The sequence below is a fragment of the Cervus canadensis genome, chromosome X (assembly GCF_019320065.1).
Source record: "Cervus canadensis isolate Bull #8, Minnesota chromosome X, ASM1932006v1, whole genome shotgun sequence".
Lineage (NCBI taxonomy): Eukaryota > Metazoa > Chordata > Mammalia > Artiodactyla > Cervidae > Cervus > Cervus canadensis.
Genome location: NC_057419.1, coordinates 138,425,443 through 138,449,431, shown reverse-complemented (window position 1 = coordinate 138,449,431; position 23,989 = coordinate 138,425,443). Strand labels below are relative to the sequence as shown.

At 42.0% G+C, this 23,989-nt stretch overlaps 1 protein-coding gene across 1 annotated transcript; it reads left to right on the top strand.

The window, feature by feature from the left end:
* Window positions 1–728: 728 nt before the first annotated feature.
* On the top strand, window positions 729–22,584 carry PRPS1 (phosphoribosyl pyrophosphate synthetase 1). The gene is made up of 7 exons (XM_043458922.1): window positions 729–1,005; window positions 12,957–13,140; window positions 14,244–14,342; window positions 15,326–15,450; window positions 18,483–18,656; window positions 20,737–20,896; window positions 21,480–22,584. The coding sequence occupies exons 1-7, from the start codon at window positions 884–886 to the stop codon at window positions 21,570–21,572; spliced, it is 957 nt and encodes a 318-aa protein (XP_043314857.1). The 5' UTR covers window positions 729–883; the 3' UTR covers window positions 21,573–22,584.
* The last annotated feature ends 1,405 nt before the right edge of the window (window positions 22,585–23,989 follow it).

The following is a 23,989-nucleotide window of genomic DNA, read 5'->3' as shown; positions in this document are numbered from 1 at the left end:
CAAGGGTCAGATAAATCAGACCCTTTATCACCCAGATATTGTGGGAAATCCATACGCCAGCACCTGTTTGAACTTACTTGGTCCCAGTGCTAAAAACGAAATGTGACTTCTCTTGCAGTGTCTTTGGATGACTCAGGTAGCTTGCCCTCAGTCACTTTCCCCTTGGGACTTGTCTATCAGGCAAAGTGGATAGTGAAATTACCGGTTTGCCCTTTGGATGAGCCTGTGCTATGGGCGTCTGTCTGTGATGCAATCGCGCTTTAAGTTCAGCCCCATCCTTACAAAAAGATAAAAATCATGTTCAGAAATATGCAAACTCATGTTTGCATGAACTGTGGCTGCCATCCTGAGAAATAAATATTTTTAAAAGAAACTGTAAAAAAGAAAAGAAAAAGGAACTGTAAACCAGAGCCAGGCTTACTTTCAGGTGCTGAAGGAAAAAAAAAAAGCGTGGCTGACTTCCCGCTTTCAGGAAAGATCTGGCCCTACCCGTCACCAGCATCCCCCCACCCCCATCCAAAGCCGGGCTTCTAGGCGTTCAGCCCTCCCCAACTGCCTCGCTACAGGGGGCGGGGCTATTCGTTAGCCTCGCCCCCTTCAGGACCTCCAGTCAATCCTCGAGACAGTCGGGGGTAGGCGGAACTACAACGAGGACCCGCCCCCCGCTAGCGCTCAGCCAATCGGAGAGGGATGGGTGTTAACTTCCCCGCTGACTCCGCCTACCCGGCGCTGGGCAATTTAGAGCCGCGCACCGGGCGGGAATGTAAGATGGCGGAGTAGAAACGCGAGTGTTTAGTACTGAGTGTCTGGGCCGACTCGGTTCGGGTCTCGGCGGCAGCAGCAGTGATCGTTAAGCAAAGAGAGCCTAGGGTACTTGGCCAAGATGCCGAATATCAAAATCTTCAGCGGCAGCTCCCACCAGGACCTATCCCAGAAGATTGCCGACCGCCTGGGCCTGGAACTGGGCAAGGTGGTGACTAAGAAATTCAGCAACCAGGAGACCTGGTGAGGATGAAGTTGGGACGCCGACCGGCCTCACCTGCCGGATAGGCCAGGGCAACCGAGGGTGGGGGGTGGTGAGGTCACAGCGTGAGTTCCAAAGGGCCGGGTTTGGGGGGGAAGGGGCAGCTCTGTGACGAGCGTGCCTCACGGGCTGTTTCCGTTATTTTACCTCTCGCGGGAGGGTCACGCTCATTCTCACCGTGCGGTGGGGTGGAGTCAAGATGGAGCAGGAGGCTTAGCTACTGTGTTTGAAGCCAAGGGCCAGGGGACCCAACGCGGGGATGGTGGCTTCCTAGAGCGGCTAGAGGGGGAAAACGCCTAGGCTCCGCGGTGGGGACACGTGGCTTTACCGCTTAGCTGTTGAGCCATCCAGACTGGGTTCTCTTCTGCTCTTAGACCGGCTCGCCTGGGAGATCCTACTGCGTACTGAGCCCTCGTGGTGTTTCTCCTAGTGTCTGAGAAGCAGCTTTTCAATGCAAAACCGTGTTGGTCGGATTTCCTGTTGAGGAAACTTGACATTATGTGCTGAGGGCGCCAAAATTAATACTGAGGACTTCCTTAGATTGGCAAGTGTTGAATTTTCACATCTTTAAACTCGAAGTAAAGTCTAGTCGCTTGAATAAAATGATGCATTAACTGCATCCCGATTGCCAGCATCTTGGTTTGAGCCATCCAGAAAATAATAGGGAACCTTAATTCTGGAATCCTTGATCTTCCCAAGCGTAGCTGTTGGTAAAACAGTGCAAAAGCATATTTTTCAGTACCAAAGTCTATCCTGAACTTGCCCGCTTCTAATGTTGTGTGGGGGACTTAAGAAACATTTTTATCCCTGAATATGAAGATAATAGAAGAAAGATAATGGAGTGGAAGGCTGGAAATGCATAGTTCATTGCAATGAATTTTTTTTCATTGCTTTGCTGATTAAACTTGCTCCCTCCCCCCACTTCCACCATGCTCCTGAACCTTGGGGCCATCTTAGAGATAACTTGGTCACCAAATCCTTTCAGTACCACTTCCATCTAAATCTAGAATCTTCTGGTTCTGATAAGTGTTTTTCTGTGTTTTGTTGTTACCCTGTTTTGTTGATCAAATCAGAGCAGTACCCACAGTCAGTCTTCTATTAAGGGGAAAGTTACACCAAACCTAATGAGTCAGTTAAATAAGTGAAGATTGCCTTGAACATTTTTTCCTAAGTGCTTTTGTTTTCCTTTTCTCTTCCCAAAGTGTAACTTCCCCTGTCCTTTGTAGACTCTACTGGTAAAAGCATTCATCTGTAGTGGACAGCTTCCTTCTGGATGCTTGATCATCATGCCATTGGTTGTGATGCAAATGATGGTGTAAGCCCTGATGCCATCTGTAACCAGACAATACCTTAGTCAAAAGGTTGGCGAAGCTGCTGTCTTTAGCTTTAACCACACCATTATGACTCACGGGCTGTAATAAAACAGGACCAGACTTGGCAAGTGGCAGTGTAGCTAGGGGACCAGAATGATTTTCATTTGGAGGGTTTTTTTGTTGTTGTTGTTCCCTAGAGAACTGTGACTAGTAAATCTTTTTTCTATGCTTCCAGGAAAAATACAAAGACTTTATTTTCCCTGGGCACCCTCTGCCTAGTGCAGCACATCACAACCTGAGGATAAATTGGGAGAGGGGAGGAGGAGAACAATTTAGTGGTCTACTGATTGATTTCTCTAAAATTATCTGGAGTCCCAATCTACTTCCCTGAGCTAAAAGGCTGATTTCATTTTTAAATAACCAGACAGTAACATGCTTGGAAGCATTGGATAAGATTAAGCCCAATGTGGAAAATTGCTGACTGGTTAGGTTGCCTTGTTTCTGGCTTAATCATTAGCTTTTTGGCTCCTTGGATGTTCGGAAATCTTCATTGAACATAATCGAATATGTTGCCTATGGAGCTTCCCCTCACCTCCCTCCCCCAGCCTTTGGCTTTTCTGCACTGCAGAAGTGGTAATTGCTGCCCTGACTCTGGGATCTAAAGGTCATGGACAGGATAGCACCTACCCACGGTGGGTGCTATGGGTCATCAGATGGTGAACTGCATAGCCCATCCTCAGATGAGGCTGTTTTGCTGCAATTTGGCACAATCTCAGGGGTTGATGCTCTCTTGAGTAGTTTTCTCCTGAAGTCAGGATCATCCTTTGTTGTCCAGTTTTTTAAAATTAATTAATTTTTGGTTGCACTGGGTCTTCCTTGCTGTGAGTGGGCTTTTTCTATTTGCAATGAGTAGTAGTTGGCAGGGGAGGAGGGGCACTACTCTTCATTGCTGTGAACGGACTTCTCATTATGGTGGCTTGTCTTGAGAAGGCCTGTCAGAGAAGGACTTCAGTAGTTGGGGCACATAGACTCAGTAGTTGCAGCTCCCGGGCTCTAGAACATGGGCTCAGTAGTTGTGGCACATGGGCTTAGTTGCCTCGTGGCGTGTGGGATCTTCCCAGGAGGGATCAAACCCATGTCCCCTGCATTGGCAGGCAGAATCTCTTAACCACTGTGCCAGCAGGTTCCTGCTGTCCAGTTTTTCAGGAGAAACATGCATAACATATATGTGGGTGTATGGCACACAAATAGCTATGAGAGAGGTTGAAGTTTCAGGCTTTGGAATCAGAGAAGCTGGATTTGAATCCTAAGCCTTTCTTTGCCTCAGTAATCTCACCTGTAAAATATTATCTACCCAGAGTGTTGTTGTGGCTCAGACAGTAAAGAATCTGCCTGCAATGTGGGAGACCTAGGTTTGATCCCTGGGTCAGGAACATCCCCTGGAGAAGGGAATGGCTCTATAAAACTATAAAATAATAAATTTAGCCTTCCCAGGTGGCTCAGTGGTAGAGAATCCAGCTGCCAATGCAGGAGACTCAGATTCCATCCCTGGGTTGGGAAGAACCCTTGGAGCGGGAAATAGCAACCCACTCCAGTATTCTTGCGTGGAAAATCCCATGGACACAGGAGCCTGGCAGGCTACAGTCCATGGGGGTCTCAAAGAGCCGGACATGACTGAGCATACATGTTTTTTAGAGTCTTTTTGTGACGATTAAATGAGATGGGAGTAAAATTCTTAGAACATTGTCTTAACAGATTCTCAGTGTTGGTAAGGGCTGGTGATGGTATTGCAAAAAATGTGGGAAATATAGGATTAAAAGATGTCCCAAATAATTCTACCACCCAAGATAAACTGTTCACATTTCAGTTTATGACTTTCCAGGTGTTTGTGTGTTTATATACTGTTTCAAAAAAGTATGGCATGTTGTTTATAGCTTTCTTCACTCAGCACTATATTTTGAATAGTTTCTGCCCTTAATATTTAGTCTCCATTGTTTTAAATAGCTGTACAGTCTTGTCTTGATTTTACTATAATTTTAGATCACCAAATCCCTATTCAGTATTTATAATTTTTGATCTAATGCTTTTATATGAAAACTCCTGGATCTCTAGAATTACTAGGTTAAAGGGTATACACTACTTTTCAGGCTTTTTAATACTTATTGCCAAATTGATCTCCAAAAAAGTTGAACAAGTTTCTGCTATTTGTAATGGTGATATTAATAATAATAAATAGTGAGTGCGTAAAGTGTGCTAGTTCCTATGTTGAGTACTTCATACACATTTCACATTTAATCCCCTCAACACTGCTGTAAGAAATTACTCTTACAGTCCCCATTTTATGGATGAAGGACTAAGATTCAGAGGGTAACTTGCCCACTTTTGGGGCAAGTTCTTTAATTTTTTTGCTGATACAATATTTATCTGGCTTTTGGAACTTCTGAATGTATTAAGCTTTTTACCTGAGGTGTAGTTGGCATGCAATATTTAGATAATGTTTCAGGTGTACAACAAAGTGATAAACAATTTTTAAATGTTATAGTCCATTTATAGTTATTATAAAATGTTGGCTATATTCCCTATTTATACTATATATCTTTTTAGCTTTATTTTATACATAGTAGTTTGTACTCTTAATCTCCTACCCTTATCTTCCCCCCTTTCCCTTCTTCATTGGTAACCACTGGTTGGTTCTTTGTATGTGATTCTGTTTCTTTCTTTCTTTTTCAAAAATGTTTTGGCTGCCTCAGGTCTTAGTTGCAGCATGCAGGCTCTTTGTTGTGGTGCGTGGGCTTAGTTGCCTTGCTGCACATGTGATCTTGGTTCCCCAACCAGGGATCTAACCTGCACTCCCTACATTGGAAGGCAGATTCTTAACCATTGAACCACCAGGGAAGTCCCCTGGGTCTGTTTCTTTTCTTATTATATGTACTAAATCAGTTCAGTCACTCAGTCATGTCCAACTCTTTGCGACCCTATGGACTACAGCACGCCAGGCTTCCCTGTCCATCACCAACTCCCGGAGCTTGCTCAGACTCATGTCCATTGAGTCGGTGATGCCATCCAACCATCTCATCCTCTGTCGTCCCCTTCTCTGCCTGCCTTCAATCTTCCCCAGCATCAGGGGCTTTTCCAATGACAGAATGTAGTCCACTGGAAAAGGGAATGGCAAACCACTTGTCAGTATTCTTGCCCTGAGAACCCCATGAACAGTATGAAAAGGCAATAAGATATGTACTGAATGTTTGGACTCAATTCTCTTCAATATTGTTAAATAACTTTGTTTTATTTGGTTACCCTAGATAGGCTGAAAGGGGGGTGACTAACCTTGGTTGCCTAGGATTTTCCTATAGTTAATCCCCTGTGTTTTGCATGTGCCAGCACCCATCTAAATTCTTGAGATTTTCTTAAAAATACCACCAATCAAAAGGCACTTTGAAATTCACTTTATTATCTGTTTTGTGTTTAAATGGAATGGATGGAGCTAGTCATATGGCCTCCCCAGAACAGCTGAGAGAATCACTGTCCCAAAGCCAATTTGGAGGACATGCCATTAGCTAGGAGAAGGAAATGGCAACCCACTCCAGTATTCTTGCCTGGAGAATCCTGTGGATGGAGGAGCCTGAAGGCTGCTGTCCATAGGGTCTCACAGAGTTGGACACGACTGAGGTGATGTAGCATGCATGCATGCATTGGAGAAGGAAATGGCAACCCACTCCAGTATTCTTGCCTGGAGAATCCCGGGCACGGAGGAGCCTGGTGGGCTGCCTTCTATGGGGTTGCATGGAGTTGGACAGGACTGAAGCAACTTAGCAGCAGCAGCAGCCATTAGCTAGAGGGAAAGAACAAGAAGTGTTACCTTTCAGTTGCTAAACCAGGTCTTCCTACCTGGTTTAAAAGCAAACAGCTTTCAGGCACACCATCAAATTCTTCTGCCATACATCACTGCCTAACTTATTATCTCTGAGACTTGGAGGAAAGCATAAGAATAATATTAAGGTTTTTTGAGGATTCATTGAACTGTTTATTGACCAAGCTATATAATCTAAGTGTAGTTCGTGGGCTTTTTAAAAAGACTTTATGAAAGTACATCATAGTACTAACTGGAGGAAAAGATTGGTCTTGATTAGTGAGATTGGAATTGTATACCGTAAAACAAGGACAGTGTCCTAATTTACATGTGCTACTTTTATTTTTAATATAGTTAAATAACTTTTTCTAGTTATTAAATGCATGTCTGGTCATAACATCCTTCTATGCTTGAAGGGTAAATGCTAGTCCTAAGTTTGGCTTTGGGAAATGGCCGCACTGTTGGTTGATTAACCTTAGGTGATATAATACAAAAATGGTACAAGTTGGCAGTGAAAATTTAATTTTGTAATTAATACCTTGCCTGCTTTCAAGAAAGGATTTAGTGTTTCATGATACTCACAGATACAAAAAGTTAGATAGGTACAACAGAAGCCTATTAGAACAAAGGACTATAGTCACTATGTGAAGAATTTGGCATAAAGTGATTACTGAAGTTTATTTAGTGTTACTTTAACTGTATCCTTTGGCTTCCTGGCAGCCAAAGGGATAAAGGCATAAAGGCTTGTACAGTAAATTATGTAATTTTTATTTTCATAAAAATCTTTAGATACTACTTCCAGACACAGAATGCTATGAATTTTTTGGGTGGGATCCTTAAATAATGATACCCAGTAACATAATTAACAATGTAAACAATTTTTTATATTCACTTTGATAGTGGAGGCGTTTGTAAAAAAGAGATAAGCCACCATGGTGTTAGGTATGTTGCTTTCTGGCCTTATTTGATAAAAAGACAGCTTTAGAGTAGTAGATAATTAGCCTGTCCCTTATACTGTCTATGGAGAAGGAAATGGCAACCCACTGCAGTACTCTTGCCTGGAAAATTCCATGGACGGAGGAGCCTGGTAGGCTACAGTCCATCGGGTCGCAAAGAGTCAGACAGGACTGAGTGACTTCAATGTCAGTGTCAATGTATACTGTCTTAGATCAATTGTCAAACTGCTCTTTCCTGGCTCCTAATCCAGCAGTCTGACTGGTGAGTGAGTGGAGCACAGATGATTCTCAAAGTGTTCTTGACTCAAACAAGAGCCATAGGCTTCCTATACCAGATATGGAAGATACAGTTTGCTTTTCTGGACAGTCAATGTGCCTGACTTTGATTCTCCCCCAGAGAAGTGGAGGGCTTGGTCTTGGACAAGGAGGTGACGTAGTGGGGATGACAGTGGGCAGGACTAAAATTTTCTTGAGTTTTCAAGTTGCTCAGATATTTGAAATACTACTTTGTCAGGACCATAGAGTTGTGCACCATAAAGCATAGAAGGGACTCTTAGCCTGGAACCTCTCAAAAGGTAGGCAGTGTTAGTAAAGGAGATTTGGAAGTACCTTGAAACTCCATCGGCCTCTTGTTTGGGCCCACCTTAGTGAGGAACTTGAGAGCAGTCTTAGCTCCACAAGGTGTTACTGAATTCTACCCATGTGAGTGGTTTTTTTTTTTAAGGTAACATGTAATCAATTTAAAAAATTTTTACTGTCTTCACAGAAAGGTATGGTATTAATATTACTTCGCATCTCAGTTCCCTTCCTCAGTTGCACTAGCCACATCCAAGTGCTCAATAACCACACGAGGCCAGTGACTCCCCTATTGGACAGTAGTGCTCTTGGGCCTACTTTTGGACAACACGCAAGTTGTTCTTCCAGGAAGCTTTCTCTGGTCCCCTCCTGCCTGCCCATTTGAATTTAGAACAACGTCTCCCGAAAGCAGTTTTGGCATTAGCGTAGTTGACATTGCCGACAGATTTAGTTGTTTCTTTCTTTCTTTTTTAAAAATATTTATTTGATTGCCCCGGGTCTTAGTTGTGGCACACAGGATGTTCAATCTTCCTTGCAGCATGTGGGATCTTTAGTTGTGCCATGGAGGATCTAGTTCCCTGACCAGGGATCGAACCTGGGCTCTCTGCATTGGGAGTGTGGACCACCAGGGAAGTCCCTTTAGTTGCCTTTTTTTTTTTTAATAATTGTTAAAATTTATTATTTTTGACTGCTGGGTCTTCGTTGCTGTGTGGGCTTTTCTCTAGTTGTGGTGCACAGGCTTCTCATTGCGGTGGCAGAGCATGGGCTCTAGGGTTTGCAGCTTCAGCAGTTTCAGCACGTGGGCACAATAGTTGTGGCTTGCGGGCTCTAGAGCACAGGCTCAATGGTTGTGTGCGTGGACTTAGTTGCCCCACCCCATGTGGGGTCTTTCCAGATAGAACTCAAGTCTCCTGCATTGGCAGGCGGGTTCTTTACCACTGAGCCACCAGGGAAGCCGACTTTAGTTGTTTCTTAAGGCTGATCTTGGTGATTAATAGATGTCTGTCCAACTATGTCTCAGGGTCCACAAAATTGATATTTGGCTCATTATGTTGCTTGGCATCACTATTTCAGGATCCCACCATAAAATTCTTTGTAGCCATCGAATCCTGGTGAACTCATCAGGTTGTAGTTCCACCCCAAATTAAATATCTGTCAGCTGAGTATCTGTTCAAGGGATGAGCAGATCTGTCAAAACCTTTTGAAGAAACATGTTGGGCCCACTTACCTCTAGTGTGAGGTGAGTTAGTTTGTGAGGGACAATCAACAGTCTTCTGAATTCACAACAGCAGGCCTGCAGAAGGTTCATATTCTGCTTTAAAGTGAGCAGATTCAAGGGGCATCCTAATCCTGAGTGGTATTCATTCATTCACTCATTCATTCAATCTTTGTGTTATTGGCACTGGCCGGTTGGGCATGACAGATCTGGTTCCTGCCTTCATGGAGCTGGCTTGCATTCTAGTGAGGGTGACAGATAAACAAGTGCATAAAAAATAAGGTGATGAGAAATTGTGATGTGTTCTGAAAAGAATAACCAGGATAATGAGAGAATAACTGGGGAGAGTCACTTTATTTATTTAACTCAGTTATAGAGCATTTCAAACATACATGCAGAAGTAGAGAGAATAAATGATCTTCCTGCCTTGCACCCATCACCCAGTTCAGTTCAGTTTAGTCGCTCAGTCATGTCTGACTCTGCGACCCTATGGACTGCAGCACCCCAGGCTTCCCTGTCCATCACCAACTCCCGGAGCTTACTCAAACTCATGTCCATCAAGTCAGTGATGCCATCCAACCATCTCATCCTCTCTTGTCCCCTTCTCCTCCTGCCCTCAATCTTTCCCAGCATCAGGGTCTTTCCAATGAGCCAGTTCTTCACATCAGGTGGCCAAAGTATTGGAGTTTCAGCTTCAGCATCAGTCCTTCCAGTGAACACCCAGGACCGATCTGCTTTAAGATGGACTGGTTGGATCTCCTTGCAGTCCAAGGGACTCTCAAGAGTCTTCTCCAACACCATAACAAATTGGAGAATTCTTAAAGAGTTGGGAATACCAGACCACCTGACCTGCCTGAGAAATCTGTATGCAGGTCAAGAAGCAACAGTTAGAACTGGACATGGAACAACAGACTGGTTCCAAATAGAAAAAGGAGTATGTCAAGGCTGTATGTTGTCACCCTGCTTATTTAACTTATATGCAGAGTACATCATGAGAAATGCTGGGCTGGATGAAGCACAAGTTGGAATCAAGATTGCCGGGAGAAATATCAATAATCAGATATGCAGATGACACCACCCTTATGGCAGAAAGTGAAGAACTAAAGAGCCTCTTGATGAAAGTGAAAGAGGAGCATGAAAAAGCTGGCTTAAAACTCAACATTCAGAAAACTAAGATCATGGCATCTGGTCCCATCACTTCATGGAAAATAGATGGGGAAACAGTGGAAACAGTGAGAGACTTTATTTTCTTGGACTCCAAAATCACTGCAGATAGTGATTGCAGCCATGAAATTAAAAGACACTTGCTCCTTGGAAGAAAAGCTATGACCAACCTAAACAGCATATTAAAAAGCAGAGAAGTTACTTTGTCAAGAAAGGTCCATTTGGTCAAAGCTATGGTTTTTCCAGTAGTCATGTATGGTTGTGAGGGTTGGACTATAAAGAAAGCTGAGTGCCAGAGAATTGAAGAATTGATCACCCGGTTCAGCAGTTATCAATTCATGGCTAATCTTGTTTCATCTAATATTCCCCCTCCCCATACTCCCCATAATTGGATTATTTTGAAGCAAACCTCGATATTCTATCATGTCACTGGCATACATTTCATTGACCACAATACCATTTTCTTGCCTAAAACAAATTAACAGTAATGTGTTTTTTTTTTAACAATTACTTGAATTAGTATGCAAATAAGGTTCACACAGTACAATTGGTTGATATTTTTAAAGTCATTTTTAATCTTATCGGTTCTTAGGTAAGTCACTTGTATTAAGATGGTCAGAAATGATATTTTGATTGGAGACCTAAGAAATTAATGAGTTAGTTGTAGGAAGAACATTCCAGATAGTGGGAATATGTGTGCAAAGGTGGGAAAGGGTGAATTCAAGGAATGTAAAGGAAGACGGTTTGACTGATGCCTAGTAAACTAGGGAGAAAATATTTTTCCAGATGAGCTACTTCTCAAGTTAACCTCAAACTAGAACTCATTTCTCAGAAAATATTAATACAATCGGACTAGTTTCTTTTGACTTATTACAGAAGTGCCTGTTTTTAGATATATTGGACTGGCCAAAAAGTTCTTTCCATAGAATGTTACAGAAAAACCCAAATGAACTTTTTGGCCAACCCAGTACTTTATAACCTCAGGTTTCACTGAGGGCTGTAGTAATTTACTCAAGTATACACAAGGTATAGTAATACATGTTTTGTTAAAATCGAATTTTGAAGTCATTGTAGGTTAGCATGGAATTGTAAGACATAACACAGAGAGATCCTGTGTACCCATTATGCAGTTTTCCCAAGGTTCCCAACTCTAGTTTTTCCAAACTGTAGTTTTCTTGGCTATTGCAACCACCAAGATAGTGACATTGATAGTCAAGAAAAAAAAAAACCATTCTGTCATCGCAAGGATCCTTCCTGTTGTCCTGTTACAACCACACCCGTTTTTGTCTTCCTCCTCCTCTGCAGTTTTCTTTTTTTATATATTGCCTTTGTCTGGCTTTGGTATCTGGGTAATACTGGCCTCATAAAATGAGTTGCAAAGTATTCTCATCTATTTTCTTGAAAAGATTATGCAAAATTCAATTTGTATTTATTTATTTATTTGGCTGTGTCAGGCCTTAGTTGGGGCATGTGGGATCTAGTTCCCTGACTTGGGGATCTAAGCATTGGCGGCTTGGAGTCTTAGCCACTGGACCATGAGGGAAGTCCCCCACATTCATGTTAATTCTTTAAATGTTTGGTAAGCTTCTCTGGTAAAGTTGTTTTAGGTCAGCTTTTCTAGAGGTTTATCAATTTTATTGATTTCCCCCCCACCAAGAGCTTTTTGTTTCAGTGGTTTTTCTTTATTGTTTTACTGTTTCATTGGTTTCTGCTCTTATGTCTGATTTCTTCCTTCTGCTTATTTTGGTTTCATTTTGCCCATTTTTCAGTGCCTGAAGGTTTTTATCTCCAGATATCCCAAACTAATATGTTTTCGTCTTTGTTTGGACTACTGTGAATTTCAACATCCCTGTTCTAACTGGTTTCTGGTTTGATTTTTACCATTTGCTTTTATTTTTCTTGCTTTATAATATAAAGTAACCCCATTCTTTTAAAAAGTAGGATCCTTACAACTGTTACTTGGATTGAGAACAAATAAGTTTTAAATAATAATTATCTCTGATATCAGCTTCTGACAATGGAATTATGTCCTGTTGCAGCTTTCCTCTTCATCAGTACAGGTTATTAACTGTTCTGATCTACTTGCCTACACAAGCACGCATGTACATATACCCACACATTCCCCTCTCCCCCGCATCACCTACAAGATTAATTGGGGAAATGGTGTTGCTTTGAGGTATCACTGAGGTTATTATTTTTAATAAGTTATTCTTGGTAAGGATCCAAGTACAAATATTAAAACTTGCATTTTATAGTAAAATATAGCCTTACTCCATAATTAGAGTAACTTCTATGGAATTCTTTAAAATAAGACTTACTAATTGGACCAGAGTACAGTTAGCATAGAATGAAGGCAAGGACCACATCTGTTCTCTATCATCGGGTCCCTGGCACCTAGAACAATGACTGGCCTATGAACAGTTAATATTTGTTCGGTGAACTGCCAATGTGGTAGGTGTGGTACGGTCTTCTGTAGAAGGCATCATTCTAAAACAGTAGTGATTCATTCCTTGTATGAGCTTTCTGGTTCCTTTATTATATATTGATAACAGTCATAGATGCTGTATCAAATTTGCATTCACACATATGAAATGAGATACAGCCTGCTTACTGAAATTATGGTCCAATTACTAAGTACCTTAGCCAATTTTTTCATGTCATGTCACCTATAAAAACAGGTATAGTACACTGGAGTAAACAGGCAGTACACGGTTTCTGGTACAGGGGCTCCTCCAGGGGAATCTCCTGTAATCCATTCATAGCATACTAGTGGGGAAGCTGTGTTTTTTAGACTTTACTGTAGATGTACAGTATAGTGCTTTAAAATCTGTTTTTGTTGTCCTTCCTTTTCCTATAGTGTGGAAATTGGAGAAAGTGTTCGTGGAGAGGATGTCTACATTGTTCAGAGTGGCTGCGGTGAAATCAATGACAATCTCATGGAACTTTTGATTATGATTAATGCCTGCAAGATTGCTTCAGCCAGCCGGGTTACTGCAGTCATCCCGTGCTTCCCTTATGCCCGGCAGGATAAGAAGGATAAGGTAGGAGTGGAATCTCTCTTTTCTTTTAATTCTTTTTTTCTTAAATCAGGAGAAGCAGGAGCACTTGCCCAAAGTCAAAAAACTTCCTTAATTATCAAATGTATATTTAGAGGATATTATTTTTTTATCTTAGGCATTACCTGATTTTCAAAACAATTGGTGTGATTGGTTTGTATAAAGCAATACATTTGCAGTCTGTCTGTTTTATCCCAGTCATACATATGTGACTTTTGGCTAACTCAGTGCTATTTTTTCATTGTATCAGTAAGACTAAGCACCAGCTCCCATGGAGTAGAGTATTTTTTTAAACTGGTAGATCCTCTGGTACCCTCTTGGTTATAGTTGTGACCTCTTCATATAACTTCAAGTCTGTTACATGAATACACACATGCACACCTGACCTTCTTTGGAGTATTAGAGGATAAAGCATATAGGTAAAACTTTGCCAGTCCATGGTAATTGATGCCCAAATTTTATTAATATGTACGATACCTGGGAGAAGGCCAGATACTTTTATTTCAATAGAATACAGTGCTCCTAAGGAGTAGCGTGTAGGACATGGGCCTTGTTATTTTATGGTGCAGTCAGGTGTGTTTACCTGTTATTTAAAGGGGTTGAGTTTACTGAAAGTTTGGCCTCTGGATGAGTAAGGGGAGTGGTGTAATTAAAAAAATAAAACTATACTTTCCATCCTTTAATGTGTCTTTAAATGTTGACATGTTAGATGTTGCACAGGTTTGAGTATGTATGTCTTAAAAGAGATTTTAATACAATTCTTTCAAAAAAGATTTGTAGACAGTCTGCCTAATTTAAATAATTGAGCATTGGAAAGACTTTAATAGGCTGAAAATATGTACATGAAGAAAGTGACAGGTTGGGAAGGTTTTTTCTGATGTATGTATCCTGATTTGGAAAAATGATATTCCACTTCCTATTTTTGCCAGATTGTGATGAACTGAAAATCAGTGGCTGTGTCACTTTTTATGAATTTTCTGGTAGCACAGTGCCTTAAACACAGTAGGTATACAATAAATAAATGCTTCTTGAGCAAATGAATTGTTTTTCAGATTGGCTTTTTTTTCTCTTTCCTTCCCTCCATTTAGAGCCGGGCTCCGATCTCAGCCAAGCTGGTTGCAAATATGCTCTCTGTAGCAGGCGCAGATCATATTATCACCATGGACCTTCATGCTTCTCAAATTCAGGTATCATTGGGAGCTAAATATTAGCTTAGGGATTATTAGGGATTAGACATGGGATAAGAGAGGACTGAATGCTGAAAACCACAGGAAAGCAAAAATTGCCCAAGTACAGCTCAAATAAACTAGACATTGATGACATTTACAACATCCTCACCTGAAGTATAATTCATGGTCTTAGTCATGTGGGCTGGTTGTACAGGGAGACAGTTTGGGATTCTGGGAAGAGCATAGTAGGCTTTGGCATCAGTCTGAGTTTTAATACTGGCTCTGACACTTACATTGTCATCATTAAATTTAGAACCATAGATATTGGAGCCTACTTTCTAGCATTAAAAGAGTTTGGGGAGCAGAATACTACCTTATAGTTGATACTTTTAAAGAAACTTTGAAATCGTTATCTTTGGAGGCTTCTGGGAATTCAGTGAGATACAGGCCAGATGATTATATATCCGTTTTATAGAAGAGGGACAGATTAGTTGTGAAGTACAACAAATCTGTAGCAACTAGTATTAGAACACAAATCTCCTGACTGCTAGTTAATCTGACCATTTATTATAAATGCCTTCCACTAGGTTTATATACCATAGCATCTCTAACTGGTTTACCAGTTAGCTTTGGCTCTCTTAACAAGCCAGGCCAATATTGAGTGGTAGAAGGTAGTAAGTATGTATTACCCCATGGGTCTGCACACTGGCTGGGTAGTTCTGATCTCGGCTGGACTTGGCTGTTTTCCTCAGGAGCTTGTTCACGTGTCTATGGTCAGTTGTGGCTTAGCCGGGGGCTCACTTTGTGGCTGGGCTTTCTTGCACAACCCACACTCTAGGAGTCTGCTTTTACAGTCTGCCATATTGGGCATGTTTTTGGATCAGTTTGAATGTTCCAGTAAAGTATTCTTTGGGCAAGTTACTATTCTCTTTGTGTTCATTGTTAGTAAATGGAAGAGAAGGAAAACAAGCCAAACTGACTCAGGTTCTTTCTTTATGCAGGGCTTTTTTGATATCCCAGTGGATAACTTGTATGCAGAGCCAGCGGTCCTCAAGTGGATAAGGGAGAACATCTCTGAGTGGAGGAACTGCACAATTGTCTCACCTGATGCTGGAGGAGCAAAGAGGTGTGGTTGAAATTCATATTATTCCCAACATACTGGGGAAAGTTTTCAGACAGTTGTGTCAGAAAGTGATCTTTTGCTGTTGAACTGAGTTTTTCTTTTCTTGAAGTATAGTTGATTTACAGTGTTAAGCTTCAAGTATACAGCAAGGTGGTCTGAAAAAGACTATAAAGACTACATATGTATAAAGTCTTTCTCCAATTCTTTTTCAGTATAGGTGATTACAATATACTGAGAAGCAACAGTTTTTAAGTATTTGGATGTTCTGATAGCTTAGGACATGGGCTGGATATGGTTTTACTCACTCTCTTACTGGCCTGAGTCATTGCCTGAAAGATAAGATAGCAGCAGAGGGGCACGAAATAGTTCTGGCATCATGGACTTGACCAAAACCCATCAGTGACTCAGCACTGCAGGGTCAGCGACAGCACTATGATCCATCAGGAGAAGGAGGTGATTTGATTTTCTAATGAATGCCACTTGCTATCAAAACCCATGATGATAGTGAACAAGTAAGCTTTTACATGGGCTTCCCCAGTGGCTCAGGGGTAAAGAATCCGCCTTCAAGGCAGGAGACATGGGTTCAATCCCTGGGTCGGGAAGATCCCCCAGAGGAGGGCATGGCAACCCACTCTAGTATTCTTGCCTGGAGAATCCTGTGGACAGAGGAGCCTGGCAGCCTACGGTCCAGAGGGTCGCAAATAGTCGGACACACTGAAGCAACCTAGCACTCATGCACAAGCTTTTACGTACCTCTTAATGTTGTTGGTTAAACCATTTTGATCTTTTGAATTAGAATACTAAGCAGGACGGAAAAGAAAGTGTGGTGATTTTGTTTAAGCCAAGCGCGGAACATTCGAAACAAACTGATTGCCAGGGATTGCCAGTTGCAGTGCTTCAGCTCACGTGGTACAGACTAAGAGCTTTTCATTTCCTTAGTGGCTCACTCGTTAGTAATGTATTCAGAAGTGTGACACATGTTCTTCTTGTTGTGGAAATAGAATGACGAGCTACAAAACACAGATGATTAGGAAATGCCAATTCACATCTTTGCAAAAGCCATTCAAATTTTCAATGACTGTTTCTCAACGACCTCTTTATTTCAGGAACTTCAACAGAACTGATAAGCTGAGAGCTTGAGTTCTATTCTCCAGCCAGATGCATGGCTTTGCGAGTCCCTTGTTGTTGCTAGTTACCGTCTGTAATACTAGAAACAGAGCCTAAAACACATCCCCCTCACAGTGGTTGTCAGACTTGTGAAGATCATCTTCCACAGAGACTTAGAAAACAGTCTCATTTGAAATAAGTAATCAAGCACAATTTTCTTTCCAAAGTTGGGTACAGAAAAACTGCCTTCAGTAGATGGTTTATTGCCCCATAATTTTGTTTACTGTTTTCTTTTTTAAATTGTTTATTTATTTATTACTGTACTGGGTCTTCATTGCTGCTCTCAGGCTTTCTCTAGTTGTGGCAAGTGGGGGCTAGTTGTGCTGTGTGGACTTCTTGTGGTGGTGGCTTCTCTTGTGGAGCACAGGTTCAGTAGTTGTGGTGCACAGGCTTAGCTGCCCTGAGGCATGTGGAATCTTCCCGAACCAGGGATCCAATCTGTGTCCCCTGCATTGGCAGACAGATTCTTAACCAGGGAAGTCCTGTAATTTCCTTTTAGTGATGGAATCTTTTCAAAGTGAGTGGCTATCACATCTGTCTTGGCAGGGTTTGGGGAATAGGTAGAAATGCCTGTGAAGTTGTGACTTGCATGTAGTTCTTCCCTCAAGGATATAGGGAGTGGCTTTTTTTGAGCCCTTTACTTTGTCAGTCACTGAGTTTGTTGGCCACTGAGTATGGATGGCTTAGGATGCTTGAACTAAGTGATCATGCATTTGCCTCATCTGAGTAATCGTTCCAAGCAGATTGGTAACTCTTGATGTTATGCGCCCACACAGTAGGGATGGAGAGCACACAGGATATGGGTCGTTTAGATCAGGTGCAGATGCTGCCTAGGTTGTGGTCCAAGTCTTGTCTGTTCTCTATTGTATGGTCATAGGTTCTCCCATATTCTGCACAAACTCAAGATATGTGAGCGTAGTCACAAGGGAAATAGGACATGATACTTGGTTGGATCAGCACTACATTAAAAAACAAAGCCCAAAGCACAGAGCCTCGTCACACATAACAAGATGGCAGAGTGAAATGTGGCCACAGATGTCACAGGCAGCACAGTCATACACTGAATGGATTGCTGATTGATAGATTACGTGGTACTTTGTCACCAGACAGATTTGTCTTCTATCCCACCTTCTAGTCTGGTTTGTATTACCTTGTAATTCAAGCAAAAGGAACTCTGTTCTGATTTGGAAATCCTTTGGTCTGTACAGCAAGATGCCCAGTTTGCCTGCTTAATTGGTATAACTTTCTTTCTAGCAGTCATTAAAGGAACTTTCAAGCTTGGTATCCAGGTACAGTTGACGTTGACAGTTGGTGGATCACTGCGGGGAGTGTGATGAGGGCACAACAGAACAGGCTGGGTACTGCTTCTCTCCCACCAAATTCAGGTTCACTTCTCACCACATCCGCATGTCATAATGGAACCATCTACACTCCTGGCATTAGTTAACCAAGTTGTATCTCTCTCCTCTTCTGCTGCCAGTCCAGTAAACGAACATGCCCTAGCATTCATTATACTGCTTCCCGGGACTGGTGAGGGTTGTCTATCTCCTTCTGTAACCCAGAATGAATTTTAATCTTAAGTTTGACTAATAATTCATAAACTGCTCTTAGGATGTGGGTGGCATTAGCCTACATCTTGGAGTATGGAGGCATTAGTCTATGAAACCCAATTTGTGATGCCAATTAGTTACAGTTACTTTCTTCCAACCCTGTTGAGTTTCATGGAGTATTCTCACCTAGAAAATAAGCCCATCCTTTAGTTCCTTTCTCTGTCTTAAGATACACACACACACACACACACACACACACACACACACACACACACTGGTTTTAACTGAGGTTTTAACTGTGAATCCCCTGTGTTGCAGAGTGACTTCCATCGCAGACCGGTTGAATGTGGACTTTGCCTTGATTCACAAAGAACGGAAGAAGGCCAATGAAGTGGACCGCATGGTGCTAGTAGGAGATGTGAAGGACCGTGTGGCCATCCTCGTGGATGACATGGCTGACACTTGTGGTACAATCTGCCATGCAGCTGACAAGTGAGTGCCTACTGGTGGGGCTGGGGGTTAGATGTGAAAAAAATACTATCTGACTGCCCTAAGCCTGCTGGTTCTCTTTGGAACTCAGTTTAGGGAATTTTAACTGACTGTTTTGTCACCCTAGGCTTGAATTGCAATGCATGTAAATTGACGGGTATTCTTACTTTTTTTTCTCTATAGAGTTTCTTAGTTTTATTTTTCCTTGTTATTGTGCTAGACTATATACAACGTGAAATTTGCCATTTTAACTTTTTTGGGGGAGGGTCGTGCAGCTTGTGGGATTTTAGTTCTCTGACCAGGGATTGAACCCATGCCCACAGCAGTGAAAACAGTCCTAATCACTGGATCACCAGGAAATTCCCCATTTTAATCATTTTTAAGTGTGCAATTCAGTGACATTAGTTATAGTCACAATGTTGTGCAACTACCACCACTGTATTTCCAAAAAAATATCTCATCTCTCTGAGTATTGTACTTTTTTTTTGACCATACTTTGCGGCTTGCGGGATCTCAGTTTCCTGACCAGGGATTGAGCCTGTGCTCTCGGCAGTGAAAGTGTATGGAGTCCTAACCACCAAACTGCCAGGGAATTCCCTGAGTAATCTACTTTTGATAGTTCTTTAAAACAGGTTAAGGTAAGAAATCCATAGGCCTGAGCAGACAGAAATATATTCCCATATTTATATTTATCTAAGCTGAAAACCTTGGCTTTACCTCTAGACTGTCCATTTTTGCTGCTACTTCCTTCATTCTTATTCCTTCTCATCATTTGCCTGCACTGTTCTGAATTACCTTACCTGCTTTCTGCTGCCATTCACCAGTCTCTTACCTCCCAGTCCATCTTTCACATTGCTGCCCCACTGGCTTATCGTCCTAAAACTAGATTCCCCTCATGCCTCCTTTAAAACTGTAAGTGGCTCCCCACTGCTTATAATCCAAGTCACTATGGACAGCATTGTTTCTCTTTATTTTTAAAAATCTCATATATATATATATATATACATATATATGTTGTTGTTTAGTTGCTAAGCCGTGTCTGACTCTTTTGCAACCCCATGGGCTGTAGCCTGCCAGGCTTTTCTATCCATGGGATTTTCCAGGCAAGAATACTGGAGTGGGCTGCAATTTTCTTCTCTAGTGTGTGTATATGTATATGTGTGTGTGTGTGTGTGTGTGCGTGCATGCACGTGCTGAAAAAAAACTTGTATGCGGAGTGATTTCCTGGTTTGGATCCTGGAGTATGCATTTATAAAACTCCTTTTATCATATTAGTAAGATAATGCTAATTGGTCATAATAGATCAACTCCCTTAACACAGTAAACTTACCTGTTCATGGTAAGTTTGCCCCTTTCAGTCTTATGGCACTGCATCTTTAACATTTCCATTGTGGCCAGCCAGAAAGGGAAAAGAGCATGGAGGATCATCCATGGGAAGTTTTTTTATAAGAATCTGTCCACATTTAGATAGCCAGAATTAAGTCACTTGGCCATACCTAACTATGCAAGGGAGGCTGGGAAGTGTCCAGCTGTGTACTAGAAAGAAGAGGAGACAGATTTTGTTGAGTGTAGCTGTCTGTGCCACAGTCCTTTTACACTAATCCAAACCTATTCAGATTAGTTATTGACTGAACTGTATCACCCGAAAATTCAACCCTAACCCCCAGTGTGATGGTATTTGGAGATGGGACCTTTGGGAGGTAATTAGGTTTAGGTGAGGGCATGATGGTAGGGTGGGGCCCTCATGATGATATTGGTGTCCTTATAAGAAGAGACACCAGAGAGCTCTTCCCAACCCCATTCCTCCTCTCGATCTGTGCACACAAAGACATTACATAAACACATAGCGAGATGGCCACCAGTAAACCAAGAGGAGAGGTCTCAGAACAAAATCTACCTTGCTGGCCCCTTGATCTTAGATTTCCCAACCTCCAGAAACAAGTGAGAAATAAAATTCAGTTTAAGTCATCCAGTCTGGTATTCTGTTATGGCAGTGCAAGCTGACTAAAACAGTCCTCTTCACTAACTTGAATTTTATAGTAACAAGTAAAATTACTCCTAATTACTCTCCTTTTTCCTCTAGACTTCTCTCAGCTGGAGCCACCAGGGTTTATGCTATCCTGACTCATGGAATCTTTTCTGGCCCAGCCATTTCTCGCATTAATAATGCATGCTTTGAAGCAGTAGTAGTCACCAATACCATACCTCAGGAGGATAAGATGAAGCATTGCTCCAAAATACAGGTGAGACTGAGATTCTTGCAAAACAAGACTCCCCTGAGTATTTAGGAGGTGATTACACGTGTTGAATTAGGTGTCTGGGCGGGTTCTGAAGATTTCCTCCATTGCTCTCAAGGGTTAACCATCAGGATCTGTGACCCAAAAGGAAGGATCATGTGTCTAAAAATTCAAACAGCTTGACCTCAGACTCTCTGGAGGATGGAACCCAGGATTTTGTGTTTTAACAGACTCTCCCAGTGTTTGTGATGCACATCAGGTCCATGCTTTACCGTTTGTGTGTGTCACTCTTGCCTATCAGCCCCTGCAAACATAATGTGAAACCTTCAAACTGGTTTTTAAACGCCAGCCCATCACCACCTTGGTGAGTCAAGAGTGCTTCCTCCATTAGCATTTTGACTCTTTCTTAAGTGGTTGGTTATATTTAAAATGTGAGTATGAAGAGCAGCTGGTTGTGGGCTTACTTGGGGAAACAGCGCAGTGCAGTCTTAAGAGGAAGGACCCTCATCGGGCTGCTCATCAGTGTCTGCAATGACCAGTCAATCATCTCTGTCTGTATACTAACCCGATGCTCCCCTTGCCTTCCTAGGTGATTGACATCTCCATGATCCTCGCGGAAGCCATCAGGAGAACTCACAATGGAGAATCTGTCTCCTATCTGTTCAGCCATGTCCCTTTATAATAGAATGACTCCTGAGGCTTTTCAAAAATAAAGTGAGCCCCACCCCTTGTTTTTTTCTTTGGTATTTGATGAAAAATCTAGCAGAAGACCCAGCTTGTTGCAGTGTAGCTTTCTACATCCCGCATCAGTTATATGAGCGTTACTGCTATTGTGTTGGCCAAAAAGTTCATTTGGGTTGTTCCTTAACAGCTTATGGGAAAACCTGAATGAACTTCTTGGCCAACCCGATACGTTAGAGAAATACAGAATGACATTAGCCACTGGGATTTTCTACATGTATTGTCTCATCCTGGCTTCTTTGATCTTGTGAGCCTTGCAGCTTTAACTATTCAGCTGCTCCAAGATGTTGGACTTTGGAAAGCTTTGTGTAGAGTGTCCAGATATGTTTGGGGAAGCTCAGACTACTTTGCATGTGAATGCTTCAGCACCCCCCCCATCCCCTGCAATGTGTGATAAGTTCTCTAAAGCCTGTACTAAATTATGCAAGAGCCTGGTGCAACCCGAAGCCAGATCTGGTTGCTGAGCCCCTGTAAGGCTGGAGAAACCCTAGGGCAGGAGCCTGAGGGGAAGCAACCCACCATAGAGCAAATGATTCTTGGGAGGAAAAAGCCTGATCCATCACCCTTTGCTTGGATTCTGTCACTTGGATTCTGTTTTGTCCCTATTCCTTTCCGTTTGGCCTGATCTTCTTTTCCTGGCCAAATATCCACTTGGTCCCAAGTGATTGTTGTGCCATAGTTTTCTGGGAAGCAAACTCAATTCCTGCCCTATGATCCGTAACATTAACATGAGATTATTTTGCTGTAGCTTAATCTTCCTTAGCCCACTACCACTGTGGTAGTAGGTTTTAGGTGGTGTTGTAGTGCCTTTTGATTAATTTAACTGCTTATCATCTTTCTTCTTTGGATCTATTTGGCCTCTCAAATGACCTGAGATTTCTGTTTAAAAAAAGTTGATATTACTGTCTCTTGTAGAAGAAACTAATAAAGTTATCTCTTTGATTGTGGGTCTATATCTGTACTGGTCTCCCTGCTGAAGCTTTGGTTTAGGTGTCTTGGCTGCCCAATCATGGCTCTTACTTCTTTGTTTCCAAGCTGTCAACTGTATGGTTAAGCCAAGAATAGACACAGCTGCACTTTTCTTTAGTTATAAGAACTGAAGATGCTTGGGGTTAATTGAGAACTAGATATAGTGTAATTCTTTGCATTATACCTGAGTTATAGGCTGTATATGCCTGTTGGACCTCTGGTTCTTAATCCTGGTGATAGGAATTAGGTCTTTTCTTAGAGGAAGAGAGTAGTTTTTATAAATTTATTCATTTTTGAGCCAATTTTGCCAAATGTGGTTAAAACTTCCCTCCATCTGTAGTTGACACACATTTAGCATTTAATTTCAGCTTTTCTAATTATAAGGCATTCCAAAATGTTACATGAGGGGTTTTTGTGTTTGTGTGTGTGTGTGTGTGTGTGTGTGTGTGTGTGTGTGTGTGTATTATCAAATAAGCGCACTGACTTTTTGGGAAACTAAATGCTTCTAGAGCTTTGTGAAGGGTGCTGCCTTGTCTTTGAAGCCTGGTTCGGCTTTTGTTTTTGTTTTATATTGAATATCAGAGTATTAACAATGATCTTTTGGAAAAAGTTATTCAAAAGGGAACTGAATTGAGCTGTGAAATGTGTTCCTCTGACCCTCTTAGGCCTCTTTCATTTCAGGTCTTTGCCCTGGGGCCAGCTGACATGGAACACTGATGCCATAAATTGCTGATTCTGCTATTTCCTGAAGTATTGGGTCAGTGAATCAGGGTTTGCTATGTCAGAATTTTTTTGACATCAGGACCCCATACTCTGGGCCCTCTTGGGCAATCCAGTTCCTAGGATGAGGTTTTGTGGCCCTCAGGAAAGGCCCTTAGCCCCCATCTTTGATTCCTATGCTTGGGGGGAGGTCAAGATTCAATTCCCTGTGACACCCAGCATCGTACCCGAAGTACTGCCAGGACTGTTCTTTTTTCCTCCAGTGAGAGAGTCCCAAGTGTCCTGGATGGCAAGCAATTCTTAACTGGGGAACAGTAGCAGGAACAGGCCTGGAGGGGCCAGGGAGGAGGCACAAAAGCTGAATGGAGTTGCAAGGAAAGCACAGTTTAGAAGAAACTGTAGCCTTAGTAGCCGTGTAATTACTTCTGAGCAAAAGACATCACCAGGTTTGATTTCACATGCCCTCACCTCCACTTACCCTTAGAACTGGAGAAAAGATTACTTGGACCAAGGCTGAACTGGGCAACTCTCAAACCTAATGTCTTTATCAGAGGTTTATTTGATCTCAAGTTGGGGCTTTTCCAGATTTGGAATAAAAACATTTTCTGCTCAGGAGTTTTTTTAACTTGCCCATCAATAGTATGTAGCCCTTAACCTGAGGGTTAGAAT